The sequence below is a fragment of the Myxocyprinus asiaticus genome, chromosome 24, assembly GCF_019703515.2.
Source record: "Myxocyprinus asiaticus isolate MX2 ecotype Aquarium Trade chromosome 24, UBuf_Myxa_2, whole genome shotgun sequence".
NCBI lineage: Eukaryota > Metazoa > Chordata > Actinopteri > Cypriniformes > Catostomidae > Myxocyprinus > Myxocyprinus asiaticus.
In genome coordinates this window covers 6,449,464-6,475,167 of record NC_059367.1, presented here as the reverse complement: position 1 = coordinate 6,475,167, position 25,704 = coordinate 6,449,464, and the positions used below count along the sequence as shown (strand labels likewise).

Genomic DNA, 25,704 nt, shown 5'->3' with positions numbered 1-25,704 from the left:
AAACTATGGTAACCGCAAAAATGTACCATACCCTTAATTAACCATGTTTTTTGTTTTGTTTTTGTTTGACAGAATGATTATAATTTTTATTGCCACTGTTTTGGTTTTCCTGTATTTTTAGTAAAAACAATTGTAAATTTGTGTCTATGGTTTTATTATAAATACCACAGTTAAACTACAGTTACTGCAATAAAAACATGGAAAAAGATTTTGTGGTTACTATGGTTTTACTACAAATAGCATAGTAAAACCATGGTTAATTTTCGTAAGGGATGGAAATAGGTATTGTGAGGAAACCTAAAATAATTGCGAGGGTACGCAAAACTATTTTAGAAAATGAATTCTCTCCATGTCCGACTAAGGGGCTCCGTAATAAATGCATTACGTGTACTGAAAAATGGCGATGAACTTGCCAGAAAATACAGTACTACTAATTTTGCCACGTTATCGCAGCAAACAGGGGACTTCCCCCGGATGTTCGAAAATGTCCGCTTAGGTCTGCATATGGTTAATTTTGTAATGTTCGACGTTCCCAGGCCATTTTGGACATTCGCTACAGGTCCCATTTCCATCCAGGCAAAACTTTCTGAAAACCATGTTCATTGGAAGTTCATGCTTCATCTTTGGACCCTCAACCAACATTTTCACAACATTTAGTGATCTTGCATTGCAAGAATGCTTTTAAAGGGATAGTTCACCCAAATATTTAAATTCTCTCATCATTTATTCACCCTCATGCCATTCCAGATGTGTATATATTTCTTTCTTCTGCTGAACACAAACAAAGATTTTTAGAAGAATATTTCAGCCCATACAATGCATGTGAATGGTGACAAGACCTTTCAAGCTCCAAAAGTCACATAAAGGCAGCATATATGTAATCTATAAGACTCCAGTGGTTGAATCTATGTCTTTAGAAGTGATATAATAGGTGTGGGTGAGAAACAGATCAATGTTTAAGTCCTTTTTTTACTTTAAATCTCCACTTTCACTTTCTCAATTGAAAGTGGGGATTTAAAGTAAAAAAGGACTGAAATTCAGATCTGTTTCTCACTCAAAATGATTGCATCGCTTCAGAGAACATATATTAAACCGCTGGAGTCATATTGATTACTTTTATGCTGCCTTTATGGAATTTTTGGAGCTTGAAATGTCAGGTCACCATTCACTTGTATTGTATGACCCTACAGAGCTGAAATATTCTTCTAAAAATCTTCGTTTGTGTTCTGCAGAAGAAAGAAACTCACACATCTGGAATGGCATGAGGGTGAATAAATGATGAGAGAATTTAAATTTTTGGGTGAACTATCCCTTTAATTGTATGGATGCATTTTACAGATAAGGGTGTATTTACTTTACTTCCAAACATTTGCAAAACGTATCTGTCTGTATCCATGTGTTGCCTTCTCTCATCAGACCAACTAACACCTTGTTACTTTTTCAACAACTTTGTTTTACCACAAACAAAATAACAGCATTTTAATATCTCAGGCTTTTTAAAGATGTGGTCAGTTTAATGTGTGCCACAGTATGAACCACAGAGTATACATAGTTTTATTAGGCAACAGTGCAATGGAAACAGACACCACTGTAAAGTTGTTTATTTAAAGTGTCAGTGTCAATATTACAAATGCCCATACGTCTCAGTGTTGACAAGTCTGAGGTTCTTTTTAAAGTACAATGAAAAGGACATTCAAAAGACTAAATGTTCCCTAAAGGTCCCCGAATGTTCGCTTAAAGTCTTGCGAACATCCCCCTGAACATCCTTTTAACGTTTAAAGAACCGTACACGAAGACATTCAGGAGACGTTCTAAAAACCTTTTGTTTGTTAGCTGGGTATGAGGCGACAGGCTTGCATGACTAAATGACAATTCTCATCATTCTCTGTGACAGCACGAGAAAAATAAAATACACAGATAAAGCATAATTTCCCCCGAATGCAAAACCTTTGCTCTTCATGTTGTTGCACTGGCACTAAAAAAGCTTCTGTTTGTCTGAGCGTGAAAATGAGAGAAAGAAATATGATATTACCCAACATGTCTATTTTATTCCAACCAAAATCACTTGAACACACACCATATCGTAATTACGACTTCCAAACTCATAAGTAGGAACTACCCAGGAGGACTTGAAGGCAGCAATAGCTCATGACCGCAAACCAAGAAACTAGCTGACCACTTATGGAGAAAAATGCACTGTGTTATTGTGTCTCAATGTTTTCAATGAGTCAATGAGTGTAAACAAAGAGCCACAGTCGATATTGTGATGCTACAGCAGGACTGGAGAGCGTTTTAGAGGGGTTTAAGTTTGAAGAGCTATATTCATGTGAAGAGCACAGCCTGTTACATTTCAAAAGCATACAGAGAGAGAGAGGCAGCACAAGCAACCACCTACTCGAGCTTCAGCTTTAACCACACCATGCTCCTAAATCATCCGCGCTTTCATTGCAGCTATTTTGGCGACAGTTGGGAAACACTGCCTAGCGCTGGAACCCAACGGGTGGCTAAGTACCTCGTGTTCGCCTAAATGTGCTCTAGATTATTCCTCACTAAACCCTCAAACTGTGTGGTATCTCAAATCCTCAGATGGAAGGGGGATTTGGGAAACAGAATCCACTGGTCAGTACAACCGTTTCTTATATTAAAGGAATAATATAAGTTCAATAGAATTTCAATCGCCAGCATCTGTGGCATAATGATGATTACCACAAAAAATTATTTTTGACTTTTCCCTATATATATATATATATATATATATAAATAAAAAATTAAATCCTCAGTAAGGCATTTACAGTGGAAGTGAATGGGGCCAGTCCATAAACATCAAAATACACACTGTTTCAAAAGTAAAGCCACAAGACGTAAACAATATACATGTTAATATTATTTTAGTATGACAAAATAGTGGATTTACTGCCGTTGCAGCGTTTACCAGATTACAGGGTTTACCGACGTTACGTTGTCATGAAAACAAAGTTTTAATATTGGATACAACTTTTCACAGTCAAGGTTGTAAGCAATTTTATTACACTAAAATCATGGTAAAATGTGTATTGTTTACATGTTTTGGCTATACTTTTGAAACGGTGTATATTTTAATGTTTATGGACTGGCCCCATTCACTTCCTTACTGTGTCTTTTTTCTTTTTTTTTAAATAAACGAGGGACAAGTCTAAATTATTTTTGGGTAATCAACATTATGCCACTAAAGCTGTCATTAAGCATAACTTGTAGTGAACCCGGAATATTCCTTTAAGTAAAAAATAAATAAATAAATAAACAGAAAGGGGTTTGTTTCTGAAAAAAGCCTGGAACATGCACTGAAATAAAAATGGTGCCCTGCTCAAACAACAGCTGTGGGTCTCAAAGAAATTGAGACGCTTGCTTCTGGAACAAAATTAATTATATCTTATATGGAGATTTCGCTATTGTTTGGAAAGGAAGAGATAAGCCCTCCCAAAACCCAGCAAGGAAAATGCAAGGGATATAAAAAAAAGTCATACATTTTTAATGACACCTTGAGCACAGGCAGTTGGGAGAGAAACTGCAGTTGGCGTGATCCAAGAGCTTTATTTTACACACATACACAAGTACACACACACCATCACCACACTTGACAAGATCTATGTCTGAGCCGGGAGCTTCCTAATCTGTCTGCACCCAGCGAGGAGGCTCAGTCTTCTGCCTCAATCTCCCGAGAGCTGCTGCTACTGCTGCGGGGGGAAAATCCGGGGTCCCGCTACTCCTTGAAGAAACACCCACTGCTCCACCCCACCTTTAATGCACCTCTAACCACAGAGCCGCCCGACACACACACTGTGCTTTGATCACTTCTAATACATGCCACAGTTGATCCATGAAGACACCAAATGACCCATTATGACATCACAAAACTGGTTGCAAAGCAAACAAAGATCCAAGTCTGGCCTGAAGTGATGTTATCAGGGAGCGGTCTGTAAATATGATTCACGCTGTGTTATTCATCTGAAATTCATGAGCCGCCTAGTGCCAACTAATCCATAGGGGCGTTTTTGTTTGTTGTTTGGACAGTGAAACTGAGAGAATTCCCATCACACGAAGAAATACATTTAAAGGGATAGTTGTTCCAAAAATGAAAATTCTGTACATGATGTTTTTTTTTACCCCAAGGAACACAAAAGGAGTTATTTTGCAAAATGTCTTTTTATACAACAGAAGTGGATGGATAATCTTTTTATAGCCTATATATTCACCAGATTAAGGATTTTATATATATATATATATACACACACACACTACCGGTCAAATGCTTTGAAACACATACTCATTCTTTATTATATTTTATTTTTTTTTCACATTTTAGAATAATAGTAAAGTCATCAAAACTATGGAATAACATAAATTGAACTATGGGAATTATGTTGTGACTAAACAAAATCCAAAATAAATCAAAACTGTGTTATATTTTATCATCTTCAAAGTAGTCACCCTTTGCCTAGAATTTGCAGACATGTACTCTTGACATTTTCTAAACCAACTTCTTGAGGTATCACCCTGGGATGCTTTTAAACAGTATTGAAGGAGTTCCCATCTATGCTGGGCACTGATTGGCTGCTTTTCTTTATTATTTGGTCCAAATCATCAATTTCAAAAACTTTTTTTTTTTTTATTACATTTTAGATTGATAATAAAATAAATTAATATGGTGGCACAATTATATTTTTGTGTACAAAACTAATTTCAAACATTTAAGCATACGCCTTCAGATCAAACGATTTTTAAGATCATGAGAAACATTTCAGTCAAGTGTTTCAAAACTTTTGACCGGTAGTGTATATATGTGTGTGTGTGTATATATATATATATATATATATATATATATATATATATATATATATATATATATATACACACACACACACACACACACACACACACACACACACACACACACACACACACACACACACACACACACACACACACACACACACACACACACACACACACACACACACACGGTGGCCAAAAGTTTGGAATAATGTACAGACTTTGCTTTATGGAAAGAAATTGGTACTTTTATTCACCAAAGTGGCATTCAACTGATCACAATGTATAGTCAGGACATTAATAACGTGAAAAATTACTATTACAATTTGAAAAAAAAGTTCAGAACTTCTTAAACTACTTCAAAGAGTTCTCATCAAAAAAATCCTCCACGTGCAGCAATGACAGCTTTGCAGATCCTTGGCATTCTAGCTGTCAGTTTGTCCAGATACTCAGGTGACATTTCACCCCACACTTCCTGTAGCACTTGCCATAGATGTGGTTGTCTTGTCGGGCACTTCTCACGTACCTTACAGTCTAGCTGATCCCACAACATCTCAATGGGGTTAAGATCCATAACACTCTTTTCCAATTATCTGTTGTCCAATGTCTGTGTTTCTTTGCCCACTCTAACCTTTTCTTTTTGTTTTTCTGTTTCAAAAATGACTTTTTCTTTGCAATTCTTCCCATAAGGCCTGCACCCCTGAGTCTTCTCTTTACTGTTGTACATGAAACTGGTGTTGAGCGGGTAGAATTCAATGAAGCTGTCAGCTGAGGACATGTGAGGCGTCTATTTCTCAAACTAGAGACTCTGATGTAATTATCCTCTTGTTTACTTGTACATCTGACCTTCCACATCTCTTTCTGTCCTTGTTAGAGCCAGTTGTCCTTTGTCTTTGAAGACTGTAGTGTACACCTTTGTATGAAATCTTCAGTTTTTTGGCAATTTCAAGCATTGTATAGCTCAAAAATGACTTTTTTCAAATAGTTTTTCATCTGTTCCGAAACAGCAAAATATGTACATTATTCCAAACTGATGGCTGCCAACGTGTAATATGTATGTGTGTAATATATATATATATATATATATATATATATATATATATATATATATATATATATATATATATATATATACACACATACATACACACACACTGATCAACCACAACATTAAAACCACCTGCCTAATATTGTGTAGGTTCCCCTCGTGTCGTCAAAACAGTGCCAACCCGCATCTCAGAATAGCATTCTGAGATACTATTCTTCTCACCACAATTGTACAGAGTGGTTATCTGAGTTACCGTAGACTTTGTCAGTTTGAACCAATCTGGCCATTCTCTGTTGACCTCTCTCATCAACAAGGCATTTCTGTCCACAGAACTGCTGCTCACTGGATGTTTTGTTTTTGGCACCATTCGGAGTAAATTCTTGAGACTGTTGTGCGTGAAAATCCCAGGAGATCAGCAGTTACAGAAATACTCAAACCAGCCCATCTAGCACCAACAATCATGCCACAGTACAAATTACTGAGATCAAATTTTTTCACCATTCTGATGGTTGATGTGAATATTAACTGAAGCTGCTGACCCCTATCTGCATGATTTTATGCACTGCACTGCTGCCACACGATTGGCTGATTAGATAATCGCATGGATGATTGTTGGTGCCAGATGGGCTGGTTTGAGTATGATATGAAGTTGGAGATAGGATGTGTGCTGACATGGCATCTTTTTTATATAATCACATTTTACTTTCCATGCCCTCAATTCAATTTAGAACACTTGATCATCTAATAAAAAATAAAAAAACTATCTGCAACTATCGTCAGATTTTTGCGGATAACCGATAGTCCCAAAAAGCAACTATCGGCACAGATTAATCGGTAAAACCGATATACTGGTCTATCTCTACTGATTATTGCTGTCAAGCTCCTTAAAGATCTAAAAAGTACCATCAAAGTAGTCCATACAACTTATATGTAAGCTATATTTCAACTTGACACATTAGAAGAAGGAAATGTGAGGAAACTGCAAAAAAACTTTAGTGGTTCTCACATATATTGTGAACTTGCCAGGTTTCAATGTGAAAAAGTGTGAACGAGATTTGAGCAGTATGGTCGAAGGCAAGAGTTTAGATCTGTTCATCACACAAAGGTATTATATGTCTTTAGAAGGCTTGGAATATAGCGAATGAAACACATGCAGTATTTTTATGGTACTTTAAAAAAAAATTTTTTTTAAAAATCACTTTCTTTATATGAAAAAGATATTTTGTGCTTTTGTGTTCCATGAGAAAAAAAAAAAATATTAAACATGTTTTGAACAGCCTGATCTCATTAAAATGATGTGACTGTGGTGACAGTTGCAAATTGACATTGGAAGTTTCTCACATGTATCACGGCAGTTCCGAGGTAAAATGTCCTCTAAGTATTGCAAAATGCAAGTACATTTTTCTCCCAAACAGATGAGGTTTGTAAGTTTAACACTCGAGTTATCGAGTTTCAAGTCAACAAAACCTACCTCCCTACCCAAAGCTTTGAACCTAAATCTTACCGATAGCGTAATAAATAGCAAATGTGAGATGAAAAACAACTGCTTAAGCAGGTGGTGCTTCTATGATTCATTTGTCTCACGTGTCGACTCGTGTGCTCTTTAGGACTCATACCCCAATCCTTTGCATCAAAAAAGCAATGCTCTATCAGTTGAGCTACTGTGCAGTTTGATACTGCGCATTCAAACAAGCTGATTATGTAATGCGAGCTTTAAAAGTTATTGCCTTACAAATCACGTGCTGTTGTAAAAGTGTTTTATATGTCATAAGATACCATTGTGTGAGGAAAAGGGCGAAAAGTAAGTGTTTATGAACTGATAATCTGCCGTTTTACTCGTGATTTGTGTAAAAGTGAATGAAAGTCATTGTGGTTTTAGCACCTCTATTGTTTATTTCACTAGGAAAGTGCCGCGATATGTACAACTAGCTACGTAAAAATCATTTTGAAAAACATTTGGTATTTTGAGCAACATGAGGGTGAGAAAATTATGACAGAACTTTCATTATTGTGTGAACTGTCACTTTAATTCACAATGCTCCAACTGATGAAAACTTCAAAACAAACTCCATCATTGCTCAATACTGGAATGAAAAGGAGTTTAAACTCCCGTCTAAAGTCTGGAAGAAGCTTTTTGTTTTTGCTACTGTGCCCTGGGAAGTTACAAACATGTGACGTGTGCACACAGAGTTATCAGCAGCGCTAATCTCCCAACAGATAAAAACCCCCCCAAACAAAACAAAATGGATCACATATTCTTGCATGTTTCCAGGGATAAGACACTAAATAGCGAGGGTAAGTTCATCTTGATCTGGAGCAGGTGTACACACACAAACATGGTAAAATCTGCCTTCCCCTCCCTCCCTTTTGCCCTTAGGCCGCTTGCTGAGTCTCTGCCCTGCGTTTTCTCTTGTGTTTGTTGCACGGGTCCCCCTCCCCCTACGCTGGTTGTCATTCTTGTCCTCTTGCAAGTGCACACACACACACATTTGCAACATAAACACTGACAACACAGACCCCAGTTTGACTGGACAGACCTGTATGCCCACATCCAGTACTTATTTTCATAATTTATAATTTCGGATATTTTACATACTTGTGTGAATGTGTAGTATAGTACTCTACAAACGGACCTAAACACCACAACAGTAACCATCAACTGTTAAAACCAGCTAGCAACACAAAATCAAAACCATGCCATTTAAAGGCTCTCGAGAAAACTGACCCACTGGAAAACTTTATCCAATACTTTAAGGACGTTCACCCAAAAATGAAAATTGTGTCATCATTAACTCACCCTTATGTTGTACCAAACCAGTATGACTTTCTTTCTTCCGTGAACACAAAAAGAGTAAAGCCACAGTCACCATTCACTTTCATTGTAAGGAAAACGATGCAATGACACTGAATGGTGACTTACGCTAGCATTCTGTCTAGCATCTCCTTTTGTGTTCCAACAAAGACAACAGGTTTGGAACAATATGAGGATGGGTAAATGATAACAGAAATTTCATTTCTGAGTGAATTAACCCTTTATAAACAGATTAGCAACACAAAAACATAACAATGGCTCACAAGAAAATTGACATCGGAAAATAGACTATATCTAATAGACATCCCATATCAAAAGGGTGCTCCTTAATTTAATTTCACAGAGTCAATTTATGTGCTCCGTGGAGCAACTGTGATCCTCGGGATAACCCTGAATTCATACATGACTGATTAACAATGCACTAACAGATGTCTCCTTTGTGCAACATGTGTATGTATATGTGTTTGAGTGGGGGGTTGGTAGGTAGGCTGTTGTACGTATGTGTGTGTGAGTGTGTGTGTGTCTCATCCTTTTGAAAGGAAATCCCATTATAATCCAGATTGAGTACGGAGGGCAGTCAATGTCAAAGTCGTAACCTCTTCAGCATCTCCAGATTTAAGCACTTTGAATGAAAGTAAAACCAGTGGATGGAGACATGAACATGGGTTTCTTCCCAGCTAACCAAGATTAACTACACCGCACTGCTTAACACCAGCTTAATCAGATGTAGTTTAAATATATCACACTCTGTATGAGAGTAATTCATTTAGCCTATCATAATCACCAATTTTGTATGAAAATCATCACACTGATTCGCCCATAATTAGCTAAATTAAATTTCAAGTCTATTCTTTCTCTGGCGTATCTTATGACTTTCTAGATCAATAAATTTGGTTAGTGCGTACCATAGATACACAACACTCAACCAAAATGCAAGTTTATCTTTTCTGTGCATACAGTACGAGTATCTGACATGGAACTTTTAGGGAAGTTGGCGTGACATGCTGTACTTCTTCTAAAACTATTTTAAACGGCATTTCCCTAGTTTCTTTTTTTATATATAGTTATAATGCAGGCATCTTTTATGACCTCATATTCAGACTAGACTTAAAGGTGATTAAAAATGGTTAAAAACCTAAGATACACTTTAATATAGACCTATGATTTACACATATTTCCCATATACACTATATGGCCAAAAGTTTGTGGACACCATATGTGCTTGATGAACATTTGATTTCAATACCATAGGCATCAATTTCCCCCTTTGCTGTAATAACAGCTTCCACTCTTTTGGGAAGGCTTTCCACTATACTGTATGTAGTAACATGGCTGCAGGGATTTGCTCTCATTCAGACACAAGGCTATCAGTGAGGTCAGGAACTGATGTTGGTCGATGGGGCCTGACTTACAGTTGCTGTTCCAGTTCACCTCAAAAGTGATCAGTGGTGTTCAGGTCCGGGCTTTGTGCAGGCCAGTCAATTTCTTCCACGCCAGACACAGTAAACCATTTCTTTATGGACCTCACTTTGTTCACAGGAGCATTGTCATGCTGGAACAGAAGAGGGCTATCCCCAAACAGTTGCCACAAATTTGGAAGCACACAAAGCCCAAGCCATTACATAAAGAAACATTAAGATTTTTCTTTACTGGATTTAATGGAGTAACCAAATTCGTTAATTAGAAGGGGGTGTCCACAAACTTTTGGCCATATAGTGTATATGCATTTACATTTTTAACCTAAAATCTTGGTGTTCATAAAGCAAGTCCATGGACACGTTTTGCATCAACTAGCCATATGCGTACAAGTAAGAATGCAATCACATATCCAAGATAGAGCAAATGTGTTGATGAGATGCACGCTGCACTGGCCAAACATCGTACTGGCCAATAAAAGCACTATTGGACACTGGCCGATTGTTTAAAAACAGATGATGATCAGGATCGATTCATTCAGAATTGTCAGATGTCACCCGGAATTCAGTTAATGTGAGTTAAGAATGGCAATTCTTAACGTGAGTTAGTCATGTGCTTTTTGTTTCAGTGACTTAACTGAGACTAGTAACTCATGGACAAGCACAGAGAATAAAGTTATAATTAAAATCTTTGTTGTTAAATAATTATCAGTGATTTGAAACAATATAGCATTAAAAAAACAAACCACCAAAAATATCTTTATCATTATTGGAAGATAAGAGCGGATATAGGTATCAGTATACAAATGTTATATTGGTGCACACTGATAGAAAAAAAAAAAAACGGGAAAATGCAGGTTCGATTTACTAAATCATACTTGGCATTTAACATGTTAATGTATGTTATTGCTAGCTAAAATTTGGCTAACCTTATAACATAAATCCGTCATCTGACACAAAAATATTATATTAAACTGAAGAAATTAATCTGTTAGGGACACATATAAAATCACTTTGAGGCTATGTAAATGGGTCACTTAAAATAACTTCATTCCATTATGCTGAAATTCCGAGAACAAATTATGTTTCCTGGCAAAGAATTAATGAGCTAGAGGAAAAAATATGTTGATGCAACTTAATTGATTTATGTGGAATTGATGTACATGATTAAATCATGTACAGTACACTGAAAGCATTTCTTTTTCAGTGCATCCCTAGCATTAATTTAAGAATCAGCCATTGAAAAAACAGTATCGGTCTGTCTCTAATCTGAATATTGGGGGGACAATATCGCAAATTCAATTCTTATCGGTTACGGTCCTGTATGCAAGAATAACTAACATTCTGGTGATTGTTTATAATCTTTCCCACAAAATGCGGGAATTTTCGATTTCTTTGGTATTGATTACAGGACAAATAATACCACAAGCAACCAGCGTAATCCATCAGTGCGGACACGTGGGAGTTTCTAGCTGTAGGATGGGGCACACAAAAGGATTGTGATGCTTATGTAACACCCCATATGGACCTGAGCTATGATCGAATGGGCATGGAATAAAAAAAAGATTGCATCTAATCAAAACTCCACTGCGTAATGCTGGAGAATTACACTTTGGATGTGTTTATAAAACAGCTTTTGGAGATTAAAATGAATTTTTATGTCACTGCAACAATGCAGAGAGAGTTTTACTGGGAAAAGCAAATTCAGAGTATTCAAATGAAATATTTTAATGCTTTAAAAGCAGTGATTCTCAACTGGAGGGTCACAATCCAAAATGGGTCACAGGATTGTGTTCAATGCTAAGCGCAAATAATAAAAATCCAACTAACCATATAATCGTGCATAGATATGATTACACAATAAATAGGCTTATCAACTTTTAAAAAGGAAGGAGAAAACACTTCCCATTTATTTTGATGTTGACCTCAAAAGTTAATCTAATCAAACTCTCTGTTATTTTGGTGCAAATTCATTTGCCGCTTTGAAATATGGCTAAATGTATGATTTATAAGACATTTATTTTTACTTTTTTGTGCAATAAACAATTTTGGTACTATGTTGAGTGGCCACTTGATGTCCAATGTAAAAATTTGGGTCCTGAAGCAAAACTAGTTCAAAAACCTGGTCTAAATGCTTTGAATAGTTCAGCGGTCTCGGGAAACACCTTCTCAGTCTGCAACGAAAGGAGTGTTTTCAGTAAAAAGATATCCAGTATTTTAGTGCACATAGGACCTGACGGCCTCATTACACAGTCTTGCAGTGCTAAGCACATGAGAGAGCAGCAGAGGGACATAGATTAGAGATTATTAACACAAAACGGTCTAATCACTTCAGCAGAAAATCCCCTGAACCACAAGCAGAGGAACATAGGAAATGGGAGAGAGAGAATGTGAGGTATTAATCACAGAGAGAAAAAACAGCAATATGCAGCTACACTTCCAGTTATAAGGACAAAAACAAGGAAATCTGATTCTCAGATCATGAGTTAAATTGTGCTGACAACACTACTTTTGGAAAACATTAACAAAAAAGAAAGAATAAAAGAAAAAAGCAAGCAGCAAGGAAGATATTCAGAGAACAAGAGACTCATTTCGGTAGAGCAAAACGGCAATTATTCTGTTGTTGTTGCCCCTCCCTTTAGAATCCATATAAATTTGACAGTTTTCATAGGCAGTCATGTGTAGATGCATAATGTGAGGGAAAAGAAAATATGCAAAAGAGAGAGAAAGCGAACGAGAGAGTTTCTGGCATTGATGAACTCTTCCAGTATTTATGCACACTGATAGAGTGTGAAGGACCGACCATGGTGTTGATTTGGTGAAAATGAGCCAAAATGCTTGCAGACATCACTGCATGATACAGCAGCACATCTGCTCTGTGATCATTACACTGATATAAAGCCTGGGTAAACCAATTTTGAGTCTGCTTCACAAAGACACTATCATTAATGCATTTAACCCAAGTTGAAGAATAAACCCTCATAGATCAGAGCCAAACTAACTAACAAGTCATTTGAGACAGTACACTTATTACAAGGTTTAGTCCCCCACACAGTGTGTGCAATTTGTCTCCCTTACAAAACAAAAGTACTGTATCGCTACTGGTACTGTACGCTGATGGAATCATTTTACATTCTTAAACATGTTAATACCATGGTTCTATGATATATACTATGATATTTGAACAAAACCCTAAATGCAAGTAAGAACTACATTTTGGCGCGTAACACATTCTGCACCGTTTGTGCTATGAATGTGAATGATACCTCGAATCATGGAGCTTGTGAGGTGTGCTTCGACTTTTCTAAGGCGCAGACTTATCATAAAAATCAATACAAATGTTTAAATTCCATAGACTTAAATTGAATGAGGGACCAGAATATCATGAGACTTTTTTTGATTTAGGCCAGTACGCAACCACTTGGCAACATGTTGGGGAGTAGTTGACTAAAAGTAGAGATGCTACTAACTTAAAGGGATAGTTCACCAAAAAATGAAAATCCAGTCATCATTTACTCACCCTCATATCATCCCAGATGTGTATGATATTCTTCTGCAGAACACAAACGAAGATTTTTAGAAGAATATCTCAGCTCTATAGGTCCATACAATGAAAGTGAATGGGGTTCAAAACTTTGAAGCACCAAAAAGAACTTGAAGGTAGCATAGAAGTAATCCATATGACTCCAGTGGTTAAATACATGTCTTCAGAAGCAAATTATAGGCAAGGGTGAGAAACAATCAATATTTAGGTCCTTTTTTACAATAAATGTCAACTATAAATGTCACCAGCCCTCCTAATCGCTCTTCTCTTCTAGGAGTTCTTCTTCTTTTGTTTTTGGCGATTTGCATTCTGCCTGCATATCGCCACCTACTGGGCAGGGAGGAGAATTTATAGTAAAAAATGACTTCAATAATGATCCGTTTCTCACTCACACCTATCATGTCGCTTCGGAAGATATGGATTTAACCACTGGAGTCATATGGATTACTTTTAAGCTGCCTTTGTTTGCTGTTTGAAGCTTCAAAGCTCTGGTTACCATTCACTTGCACAAAATGGACCAAAAGAGCTGAGATATTCTTTTAAAAATCTTCGTTTGTGTTCAGCAGAAGAAAGAAAGTCATACCCATCTGGGATGGCATGAGGGTGAGTAATTAATGAAAGAATTTTCATTTTTGGATGAACTATCATATTAAGTTTTGTCTAGCTTGTAGCTTGGAAAGCCACAGCTTCAAAGTAGCTTCCCCAACACTGCTTAGCAACCACCCAGAACACCCTAGCAACAATTTTGCAAAAGTCTCACATCATTGCAGCGATTTTGAAAAAAATCTAGCTTGATAGTGCTGTTTCTATTTACGTACAGAGTACACACCAGTGTGACTATTGCAGGCACTTCTAATTCAGACAAATCCATTTGCTTTTTTCTCCCTGGACTAAATGACTCATTCCTTAAAGGGACTTAACTTTCTTCTAACTTGAGAAACAGGCATCTGCTGCAAACACGCCAACAGGTGGAGAGAGTCAAACACAGTTGACGTACCAGAACTCACGTCTGGCTGAACTTTATTCAGAGGTTTTATAAAAAACAAGATCTCCGTGTGGCTTTGATGCTGGCTAATTACTTCCGAGAGAAATAACATTTTATCACGAATGAATGGACCAGAGCTTGAAAAAACACTTCAAGCCACCGGGCGTGTAAGAATTCAAACTATTCCCAATGCAAAAGCCTCATGGAGCTGATCAAGCATGACAGGCAATTCAATAGAGCTCTTCAGCTGAGAGGTTTTGTATAGGATGAATAAGTATCTTGTTAGTCGACAAATAACAAGGACTTTTGTAGACGTTTAAATTTGGGTTCTTTCAAGTTGTTCACCATTTTAAATAATATTTTGCTGTTCTTGAGTGAAAAAGTATATTTTTAAAATGCAAATATTCCATGTAGTCTCTCAGATTATCAACAGCATGCATTATTATACATGAACTACAATACAATGTTTTAGATATAGAAATATTCACCGCTGGACACTGTTGACATGTAAACTACCCATCTGCAAATTTTCAGAGAAATGTGCATTAAGCTGTCAAATCACAATCCATACACTGAGCAAACAACTACAAATGCATGCAATGTTTATATCTGTCCAGACTGCATCCTAAATGACTAGTCTGGTGTATTTTCTTTTCTTTAGCTGGTTAGTTTGCGATAGAAATGGATGCGCTGTGTTGTGAAGCCATTTAATTGTGTACTTGCTGAAGAACGTAACAATTGTAACAACTGTAACATTTTCTCAAGGTATCGTTGTGACGTCACGCAAACATATGTATCTTACCTTTCGCGGCGTTCCTTCGGGCTACCTGCTTAGAAATTCTTCAACACGATCGGTCTGTTAATGTGTGTAAAACATGGAAAAGTCCGGTCCGATCGCAGTTCCTCCGCCGACTCTGATGTGTGTGCTGTTATTACCGGAGCCTCTGAACTTTGCGGTGAACCGACAGGACGCGAGACATTCAACGCAACACGTGGATGACAGACATACGCACTGAAACACGAAAAGCTCTCTGAAACTGGAATCTGAAAGTCTATTCTCACAAGATTGACGCTGAAGGCAGGGAGCGGTGCTGTAACAGTATTTACAGAGCCGCAGCGACACCCTTCGGTCAGGTCAGAGATCACTCACTCTCAGAGGGACACACTAAGTGTGGTAATGTGTGTACAGGTTTGGTTATACGTGTGAGGGACACATTTTTGAAAATGTCCTCACTATTATGGTGAAACACGATAAAAACGATTCGTGAGGACATTTTCAGTGTTCATCACTTGTTAAAAGGCGATCCATCCATCCATCTGTCTGTCAGTCTCTGTACACTATCATCCATCCATCTTTCTGTCTCAGTACACTATCCATCCGTCTTCCATCTATCTATCTGTCCATCTCTGTACACTATCCATCCATCCATCCATCTTTCTTTCTGTCTCTATACACTATCCATCTGTCTGTTTGTCTATCTTCTATCTATCGGTCCATCTCTGTACACTATCATCCATCCATCTTTCTGTCTCAGTACACTATCCGTCAGTCTTCCATCTATCCGTCCATCTCTGTACACTATCCATTGATCCATCTTTCTGTCTCTGTACACTATCCATCCGTCCATTTGTCTGTCTTCTATCCGTCCGTCTCTGTACACTATCCATCCATCCATCTTTATGTTTCTGTACACTATCCATCTATCCATCCATCTTTCTTTGTCTCTGTACACTATCTCTTTCTTTTTCTTTCTTTCTTTCTTTCTATCCATCCGTCCATCTTTTCTAAAATCTATTTGGCACAAGAGCGCATTTGACAAAATCATAAAAGTCACCATGCCCTGAACGAATTTCCAAACTATATGATTTCTTTCTTATTACATATTTAATAAAAGGTAGAAAATGAATGTAGAGATGTATTCTCAAGAGGAAATGTTTTATTAGATTGCAAGTATACAGATTTTAAAATGTTTTAGGCAAATGTGCAAAGGGTCTAATTTTGAATCATTTACATCACAACCACTTGTATCATACTTAAAGAAAACAATACATTTGTGTGAGAAAGGTAATATATTAGATTGAAGTGTCTTACACTAATCAATGCAATGAAAAGAGGATACATTTGTGGTTCAAGATACAAAATTATCTGTGCATTACTTGTGCAAAATCTCACATTATAAAATATTTGAGAAAGAAATGCAGACATTATTATAAAATTCAATGCCATACAAATATTGTGGACATATTTTTCCATTTGAAAGGTAATTTCTTTTAAAGCAGTCAATTATATTCTATTACAATCATCAAATTTTTAATTTTTTTTTTAAGCACACAACAAGAGACAAGAGCATTTTAAAATCGTAAAAAATGTGAAATTCTAAGGACACTTTAAAGAAATGTCTCGGCTGGCCTTGTTAATATTTAGGTTTACTATAGTGGTAATCCCCCTAAAACAAACACAAATATCTAAATGTTTCACAATGCATCACCTCTTGCTAAAACAGAACCGATTTAATGATGAGTCATTGTGGGCGCTCCTTCAGGCCATGTGCTCTGACTAAAACAATCAAGTATTGTTTTTAATTTCTGAAAGTCATATCAGATCTACCCTCAGGCTTTTTGTAGAAAATTAGGACATGATATTTTAATTATTAGAAAAACATCTCTAATTGTCATAATTAGAAATTGGAGTTCAACTGATGTCTATCTTTTAAAGAGCCCATATTATGCTCATTTACAGGTTCAGAATTTTATTTTTGGGGGTCTACTAGAATAGGTTTACATGCTTTAATGTTGGTAAATGGTCTGCACTTATATAGCGCCTTTTTAACCTTAACGGTTCTCCAAAGTGCTTTACACTGTGTCTCATTCACACACACTCTCACACCAATGACAGCAGAGCTGCCATGCAAGGCGCTAGCCTGCCATTGGGAGCAACTTGGGGTTCAGTGTCTTGCCCAAGGACACTTCGGCATGTGGAGTCATGTGGGTTGGGAATCGAACCACTAACCCTGCGATTAGTGGACAACCCGCTCTACCACCTGAGAGAGGCGTTTTAAAAAAAAAAAAAAAAAAAAAACTACTAAAAAATAATTTCTCATACTGTACATTGCTGCAGCACCTCTTTTCACCCTCTATCTGAAACGCTCCGTTTTAGCTCCTGTCTCTTTAAAGCCCCCCTTTCCGAAAAGCCCAGTCTGCTCTGATTGGTCAACTGCGTAGAGCGTGTGTCGGAAATGTAACGCCCCTCACCATAACCGCGTTTCAGCTTAAAGTAGCCCTTAGGCGGGCATTATGCAAATGTGTTACGTAGTGACATAGCTAAGTTACGGAAGTAATCGCTGGACTGCAAACCAGACGTTTCAGGCAGCTCAGGAGCAGTGTTTTCTGTGGGAGAGAGTAACTCCCTTTGGCGTGGACTTTGTGCTTTGTAACTTTGCAGACCTTTTACGTGCACAAACAGCTATATTACACACTAAAGGGAAGGTAAAATCCCAAAAAGCATAATAGGGCCTCTTTAAAAATAAAACAAGGAAACTGAATTTTATTGGAAATTTTTCCTTTTAAGGTGCTTCTCACTGATTGTTTATAATGTTAACACAAAAACTAAAAAGGAAATAAAGCTACATTTTAAAATAAAAAATGTATTGGTGACCATGTTTACATGCACATGTTCGTATTTTGCTAAAGCCTTCATTCCAAAAAGACTTTGACTTGCATCAAAGCTATTGGAAACATATTCCAAATAAACTAAAACATGCATGTTCTTTTCTTTCCGTTCTCTTGTGTAAATACAGATGCTCTTGCCATTTATTTCAATTCATTTTTTAGTAATTCTGCACTGTCATTTCATTAATTCTCATTTATGTCCTTGACAACAGCATACAAGAATGCAATTAATTACAAAATGTAGGTCAATCTGTATACTGATTTATGATCATTTCTGTTAATGTATCTAAAATAAATAAAAACTGTCCCATCCTTGCTCCAAAAAGGTGTTTTGATAGCTTGAATTTTCTCAACTGCCTGTCTTGTAGCAATCATAACTTTCATTTTGACATGCAGTTAATATTCTGTTACAGTGGATATTCTGAATAAGGTGTTTACATGACACAGAATTCCAATTAATACAGGCACTTTCCAGCTGTCTTATTCAGACTTCTAATAAACAGAATATTGACGAATATTAATACTGAATATTAATAATCAGGCTGGCAACTGGGTTAACAAGTTTCCATGATACAAACATAATTTGAATATGATAAAATTATAATATTCATGTGCATGCAAACATGGTCATTGTCCAAATTATTATTATTTAGTAAAACAAGGCACGGATTTAATCTACAACATTCATGGCGACTGTATTTAAAAATACACCACTGAACAGCACAGTATGACACAAAACAGTAGAGCCCAAAATTGACTCTCACCCTTTCCCTAAAGACAAACAAACGCATACACACACACACACACATTGCCTGGGTTGTGCAGATTTCCAGGGAATTCTTCAGAGAACAGCAATAGCGAGCGAGAGGAACAGCTTTCATAGGTGCTTTCATCATCGTCCGCACCTGGTCGAGTTGGCAGCTGTCTCATCCCCCCATCAAAACACACCCTGTCTGGAGTACTACCATCAAACACACACGCACACACACACATAAACAAACACAACTGCATTGTCTTTGTACAGCTAACAAAAGCTCTAGAAGAGTTCACTGCTGTGCGTTTTCTGTTTCGAAACACATTATAAACTCAACATTTGTGTGCAGAAACATTCAGACTACAGCTGGGTCATATATATATCTGATAATCACGATATATATGCGATGATTTGATAGTTGCTTTTTTCAGCCATCAAGTTTCCTGTATGACAGCAGTAAAACATGTTATAATAGCATCTCTAAACCTTTATGTAAACTTAAGTTTAAAAAAAACTTTGCCAAGTTTTATTCATTTCCGCAAATCAGTTCAAATTGTCCGTTGCAGTGAACTGATTCAACACAACTCATAACTATTCTTGTGGGTTATTGCTTGAGTCTTCTGCATGGCATTTGTCATGTATTTAAATGCTTTAGTAAAAATATATTTAGATAATTATTACTGTTTTTTGCTATGTATTTGTGAATATAAATGAATGATTCAGTATCATTCTTCCTTGTGGTCACTTAAGGATAACAGTGTGGAAAACATGTCTTTTTATTATTTTACTTAATAAATTCAATACATGCAAACTAGGGCTGACGATATTTTGAATATTCATCATATACAGTAATTGCAATGGTTTTGCTTGTGATGCAAAATTAAGTCATGTTGCAAATATTTCTATGCAGTTAATGCACTTTTTAATCAGCCATCCAGTTTCCTAAAGACAAGTTCTGCAATTGTCATAAGAGAGCATCAAGTCAGATGTTTTAATAGCATCTCTTACCTGTATGTAATGTCAAAATGTCTAAGACATATACTTAGCTATTACTTAACCCTTTAAGCTCTGAAGGTGTTTTTAAAGATTTCCTGTTTTAGTGGCATGCCCAAAATTAAAGACTTATAACTCTACAAAAAAAAAAAAAAAAAAAAAAAAAAACTCAAGAGGGTCAATTATTTGGTATTATTTTAAAGAAAATTTTTCACATGTTTTTATGATATAGATTATGATAAACTGAGACTTTCTTGAGCCAAAAAATTTCTTTTTTTCTTATTTTTCTGATTTGGCATTTAATATCTCAGGGTGTAAATAAGGTAGCTCAGAAAAACTGTTTTGTTCCCAATCATGTCACCTGTAACTGAGTAAAATTTTGCGTTGATACAAAGCAATCAAAAGCTATTCCATTACAAAAAGAATTTATCCTAGTGTCCAAAAAAACGTCTCCAAGTGTTCAAAAGCCTCTCCAAACAAATAAAACATAATAATTGTACATAAGAACTAATTACACAATGTCTAAAGGTATGCTCTCTCTCCACTGCATGCAGGCATGAGTAAAGATACCTCATTCAGTTCCATTCTGTGTCATTTGAGTCATTATTGAGTCTGTGTCATGTACTTGGCACCATCTCCTTGTGGCCATATTTAATTAGAGTGAATAATCCTCTCTGCCCATATTTGGATGACTTCCAACTCTGGTTGCAGCGATCTGAATCCTAATACGATTGGTTTAGTGTTCCATGACGATGGACAATGTACTACATAATTTCCGATGAAGTCATCTGATCCAGGAAAACTAACGTGTTTTTAGATAGCACATTGTGCTGTATGCACATTGTGCTTCATGTGGATTATCTAATGATCTATGCATCCGATTACTTTGTGCATGGGCCCGTTTTAATGGGAATCTCCTTCTCTAAGTAATGGTATGTGATATTGTATGTTCTGTTTATATTTTGTGAAGTTATAAGCGAAAAAGCAGCTTTTAGCAACACCTGTTTACATGTAATGTCAAAATGTCAAAGACATATACTTAGATATTACTTGCAATATTTTTGTCTGAGTAAAACAAATGGGCTGGTTGTATTCTACTCTTTGAGAGCTTTCCATTGACTTATGACACATGGCTATTTGATGAGTTTGATGTTTTTACCGTTTACAATAATATGTACTAGTGTTGTCACAGTAGCAAAATTTCAGTAGTTGGTACCGATACCAGTGAAATTTCACGGTTCTCGATACCAATTTGCTAATATGATAATGTGCTACTGAACACACCAGTTTAGTCATTATTAATTATTTCATAATTATTTTAATATAGTAATTATTATTATTATTTTCCAGAACTTCCCAGAACATTTTTCAAAGTTTAATTTAATTTCATAATCAAAATGGTGTCTAATCAATCAATTCTTAAAACTTAACACTTTGTCATTGCATATTTTTTTGTTGTGCCAAATTTTATTCAACAGCTGTCTTGCTTGTGATATTTTAATTATTATTATTACAGTGAATATTACATTTTACTATACAGTTGTAATATATTTTTATTCAAATTTTGAAATGTTTTGTTTTAAATTTTATTACTGTGAAGCACTTTGGTCAACTCTGTTGTTTTAAATGCGATAAATAAAGTTTGAGTTGAGATGAGAGCACAAATGCTGTGATTTAATTATATAAATATATAGTTTACATGTGTTGCATGGTTCACAGCAGATTAGTGTTCTGCTCTGTCATCACAAACAACAATTTTTTCTCATCCACACTAAGATTGCAGCCTTTAGCGGTTTAATAAATCACACTAGGACATGTCACAATTGATTAACTGTCCATTTCAGTGTAAAAGGATTAACAGAGCATGCATTCAAAATAAGCCTGTGAGCATTTTAAAGCTGTCGTGTGTCAGTCATAATGCACACTGGTACCGGATTGAGTCGGTGCTCGGTACTACCGATACTGCAGAAAAACTGGTACCGTTGCATCTTTTTTATTTTGGTATCAACTTGGTACCGAAGTACCGGTACTTTTGACAACACTAATATGTACAGTGCAAAATTTTAAATAAATGATCAAAATGGAACAATGAACAAGTGCAATTTCAAAGCACTTGATCAGTGTTGGTCAAAATGCCTATATGCATTGTAAAGTACAGCTTTTAAGCTTTAAAGCAACACCTATTTTGTGTTGGTCAACTCTGTAAAGTAGTTATTAATATTTTGATAATTTTTTTCTCTGCAGCCCATCCGAGCTTAAAGGGTTAAGTATCAAAAAAAACTTTGTTAGCCAAGTTTGATTTATTTCCGTGAATCAGCTCAAACTGTCGTTTTAAGTGAATCAGTTCAAAACAACTCGGACTATTTTGGGTCATCGCTCCAAAACGTTCACGGAAGTTTCCACATGCCGTTTTTAACGTGATAAATGCTTTAGTGAGAATATACAATATATAAGTAAATATTACCGTTTATTGTGATATTTGTAAATATAACATTCTTCTTTGTTGTCACTTAGTATAACAGTGTGGAAAACATGCTTTTTTATTATATTTAACTAGTAACTTTATTTAACTTTTTAAATTTAGCAATTTCCATTTAGTAGGCAACAATGACTGTTTAGTTGAAATTATGGTTCCTCTGATTAAAAAAAACAAACACCATTAAGCAATTTCAGAGCAAATACTGTATATCTAATGTATATTTTGAAAATCGTTAATAGGCTGTAAACTATAGAGATTTTTTCTCATTTTATAGCTATATCGCCCAGCTCTTATGCGCACACACAAACACACACACCTGGCCTTGAACACATCTGTCATCTGTCTGCAAATCACTCTGTAAGGTCTTTGTCTTTTCCAGCAGACATTACATCTCTCTCATTCTCCTCGTCCTCCCCTGGGTTCGGCAGGCTGCTGTCCTCCCCCAGAATGTGGCACAGCTCTGCCAGGCGCTGTTGCATCTTTGGAATTCCCGAGAGCTGGGTCTCGAGTCGGAGCTTCTCATCTTGCAGGGAGAGCCGCGTGGAGGCGTCCAGCTTCTCAAAGTGCCAGCCGCCCTCACCGTCAAACTGCAGCAAGTGGGAGTGGTACTTCCTGTGAGCAGTGGAAGTTCAGTTCAAGATGTGCCATTTTTGTTTCAAGTAATGCAGATGCATGAAATTGCTGAACGAATCTGCTAGACTAATCCACCATGCAGTGTGTATGTTAATAGAATGTAAACATGGGTGGTCATATGTTATTGTGCTCATGGTGATATCATAACCATGAGTATTTCTGAATGACCCATTTTTGCAGCTTAGTTTTAATAAATTGTCTGCATGGACATTTTGCATGAAAACTTTTACATTTTTACATTGCGAACATTTAATACTCTTACAACCCGTATTTCAAAAGAGCAAGAAAAACAGTTTTCTATGATATAGGCAGGACTCATTGCTCTCTGTATTTTAGAAAGACAGCTTGGTTCCTGAGGAAACATAAATATGCTTTGTTTTTTTCCTGTTAGCGATAAAGGAACTGCTCTTCATTTCAATATGATTGAAAACCCACCAGAGAGACGGACGATGTGTAATAGAGAGAAGCGCAATCCCAGCATCCTTTGCTGCTTCAAAGATTTTGCCCTCCACATCAATACTCACAGCACTCGTGCACTCATCCAGCAGGGCGTATTTAGGTCTGTTAGAGATAAACCAGAGATTTATCAGCTGTAACACAAAATTTTTGTTGGAGACTCTTTAAACAGACTTAAAGTAGTCTGCAGTCATATCGTTTTATTATTCTTACTTGTTTTTTCAAACTCATTAATAAAGACCGGAGCGACGCTACCATAATCTTGCCCAAAGCAGCTGCTCGCTTCAAATGCAAAATATAAGTTGCAAAGATTCCAGCAACATGCACTGAATCCACAAGACACAGTTAAATGCTAATAACTAAGTAATTTAATATTTATCACTTCAATGGCTTTAAGGAAACCGAGCAGTTTTTTCTTTCTATTAAGTATCTTGAAAGAGTTATTTTATTTCAGGGAATAAAATTACAAGAAAAATTGATTAATTCCATCAGTTATGTCAAGTAACTGCATTCTGAGTGACTCCAGCCAGGTCTCCTAAGCAACCAAATTGGCCCGGTTGCTAGGGAGGGTAGAGTCACATGGGGTAACCTCCTCGTAGTCGCTATAATGTGGCTCGTTCTAGGTGGGATATGTGGTGAGTTGAGCGTGGATGCCGCAGTGGATGGCGTGAAGCCTCCACACGTGCTATGTCTCCGTGGCAACGCGTTCAACAAGCTACGCGATAAGATGCGCGGGTTGGCGGTCTCAGACGCGGAGGCAGCTGGGATTCGTCCTCCGCCACCCGGACTGAGGCGAATCACTACGCGACCACGAGGACTTAGAGCGCATTGGGAATTGGGCATTCCAAATTGGGTGAAAAAGGGGGAAAAAAAAATGAAATAAAATAATGTCAAGTAACTGAAAGTTTGTTACTGGGAAAATAGGGCAATATCCTTGATTCTGGGATAATAACCATAACTACTTTTCAAATGTTAACCTAGTGTCATTTTTAACCCTGGTTTGAGTAATCCTGGGTTATCTTGTTTAATGTTGTACCTTTTAGGGTTAATTATTCACATTGCAAACCTTTAGAAACTTTGGGAAAAGTGGTGCTAACTCCCTTATAAAAATTACAAGAGTTATACATTGCATAACCCAGGTTTAAAAGTAGCCTTAACCCAGGGTTAAATCGATCTTAACCCAGGGTTAACTGTAGAGTATAAGCCTATAAGAAAAACTATAGTATTAACATAATGAGTCTGTCCCTAAAACATTAAGGGCGGTACAAGTTTGTGTATCATAGCAACTGTTGAATACGTCTGGACTGGATGAGAAACAGAATTGTTTACAAATGACATTTCACAAGTCAAAGGACTTTGTATATTATCCAATCGGGATGTATAAAGTGTTGAAATGTGAATGCTATCTGTGACGTACTTGTGGTAAAACATCCTGGCCATTCCCATCCTCTGCTTTTCTCCTCCAGACAACACGTCCTTCCAATCGCTCACAGCATCCCATCCTGACAATAAATAACAAACTAAATGCTCTTTTCCAACAATTATCAATCCAATTAATAATAAAGTTGTGCTAGGCCCACAAGGAATCTGAACCCACAAATTTCTGCAGAATTCGAACCCTGCCAATCACAAAAATGTTTTTCCTTATAACTGCATTTAAAAACTTTTAAATAAATGTTCTTTACATCAAAGGTATATTATGAATATCTTTAGCTAATTTCATAATGCTTTCAGCTACCAATAAGAATGTACCGCTATGCAAAGTCCGAATGCAGTTTACACATTTTGTCAAAATGGAGTTATGCCTAAAATCGTGTACCTTAGAGCAGTGATTCTTAACCAGGAGGCCAGCAGCCACTAGGGGGCCTCAGCAAACTTATAAGGGAGCCGCAACTCGCACAAGATGACTTAAAATGATTTAAAATAAGATAAACTAAAATAATCTAACTTATTTAAAATACTACAACAGCTTAAATCAAGATGTAGGCCTACAACATGTAAACTGACTCTAAAATGCACCAGTGAGATCTCGTTATGACAATAATTTTAACTGCAGCATAGAGGTGTGTGCGACCTTCTAATATTTTCTCGACAACTGGGGCCTAAA

At 36.6% G+C, this 25,704-nt stretch overlaps 2 protein-coding genes across 6 annotated transcripts in view; both read right to left on the bottom strand.

Annotated features, from left to right (window-relative positions):
• The window catches only part of LOC127415008 (plexin-B1-like), a 125,411-nt gene extending 109,800 nt beyond the window's left edge, over positions 1 to 15,611 (bottom strand). For all 3 annotated transcript variants that reach the window (XM_051653452.1, XM_051653451.1, XM_051653453.1), the window contains exon 1: positions 15,416 to 15,611. The gene's annotated coding sequence lies outside the window, so the exon portion shown is untranslated. The remainder of the gene's footprint in view (positions 1 to 15,415) is intronic.
• Positions 15,612 to 16,532: 921 nt separating this feature from the next.
• LOC127415022 (ATP-binding cassette sub-family D member 1) overlaps positions 16,533 to 25,704 on the bottom strand; it is a 34,503-nt gene continuing 25,331 nt past the window's right edge. Inside the window, exons 8-11 of one of the 3 annotated variants that reach the window (XM_051653485.1) lie at positions 25,015 to 25,099; positions 23,577 to 23,702; positions 22,825 to 23,120; positions 16,533 to 19,479 (exon numbers count right to left, since the gene is read on the bottom strand). In XM_051653485.1, the coding sequence (XP_051509445.1) occupies positions 22,859 to 23,120; positions 23,577 to 23,702; positions 25,015 to 25,099 (473 nt within the window). In that variant the 3' untranslated portion in view covers positions 16,533 to 19,479; positions 22,825 to 22,858. Of the gene's footprint in view, positions 23,121 to 23,576; positions 23,703 to 25,014; positions 25,100 to 25,704 lie in introns of all 3 variants that reach the window. The other 2 variants (XM_051653486.1, XM_051653484.1) reach the window with 2 other exon arrangements.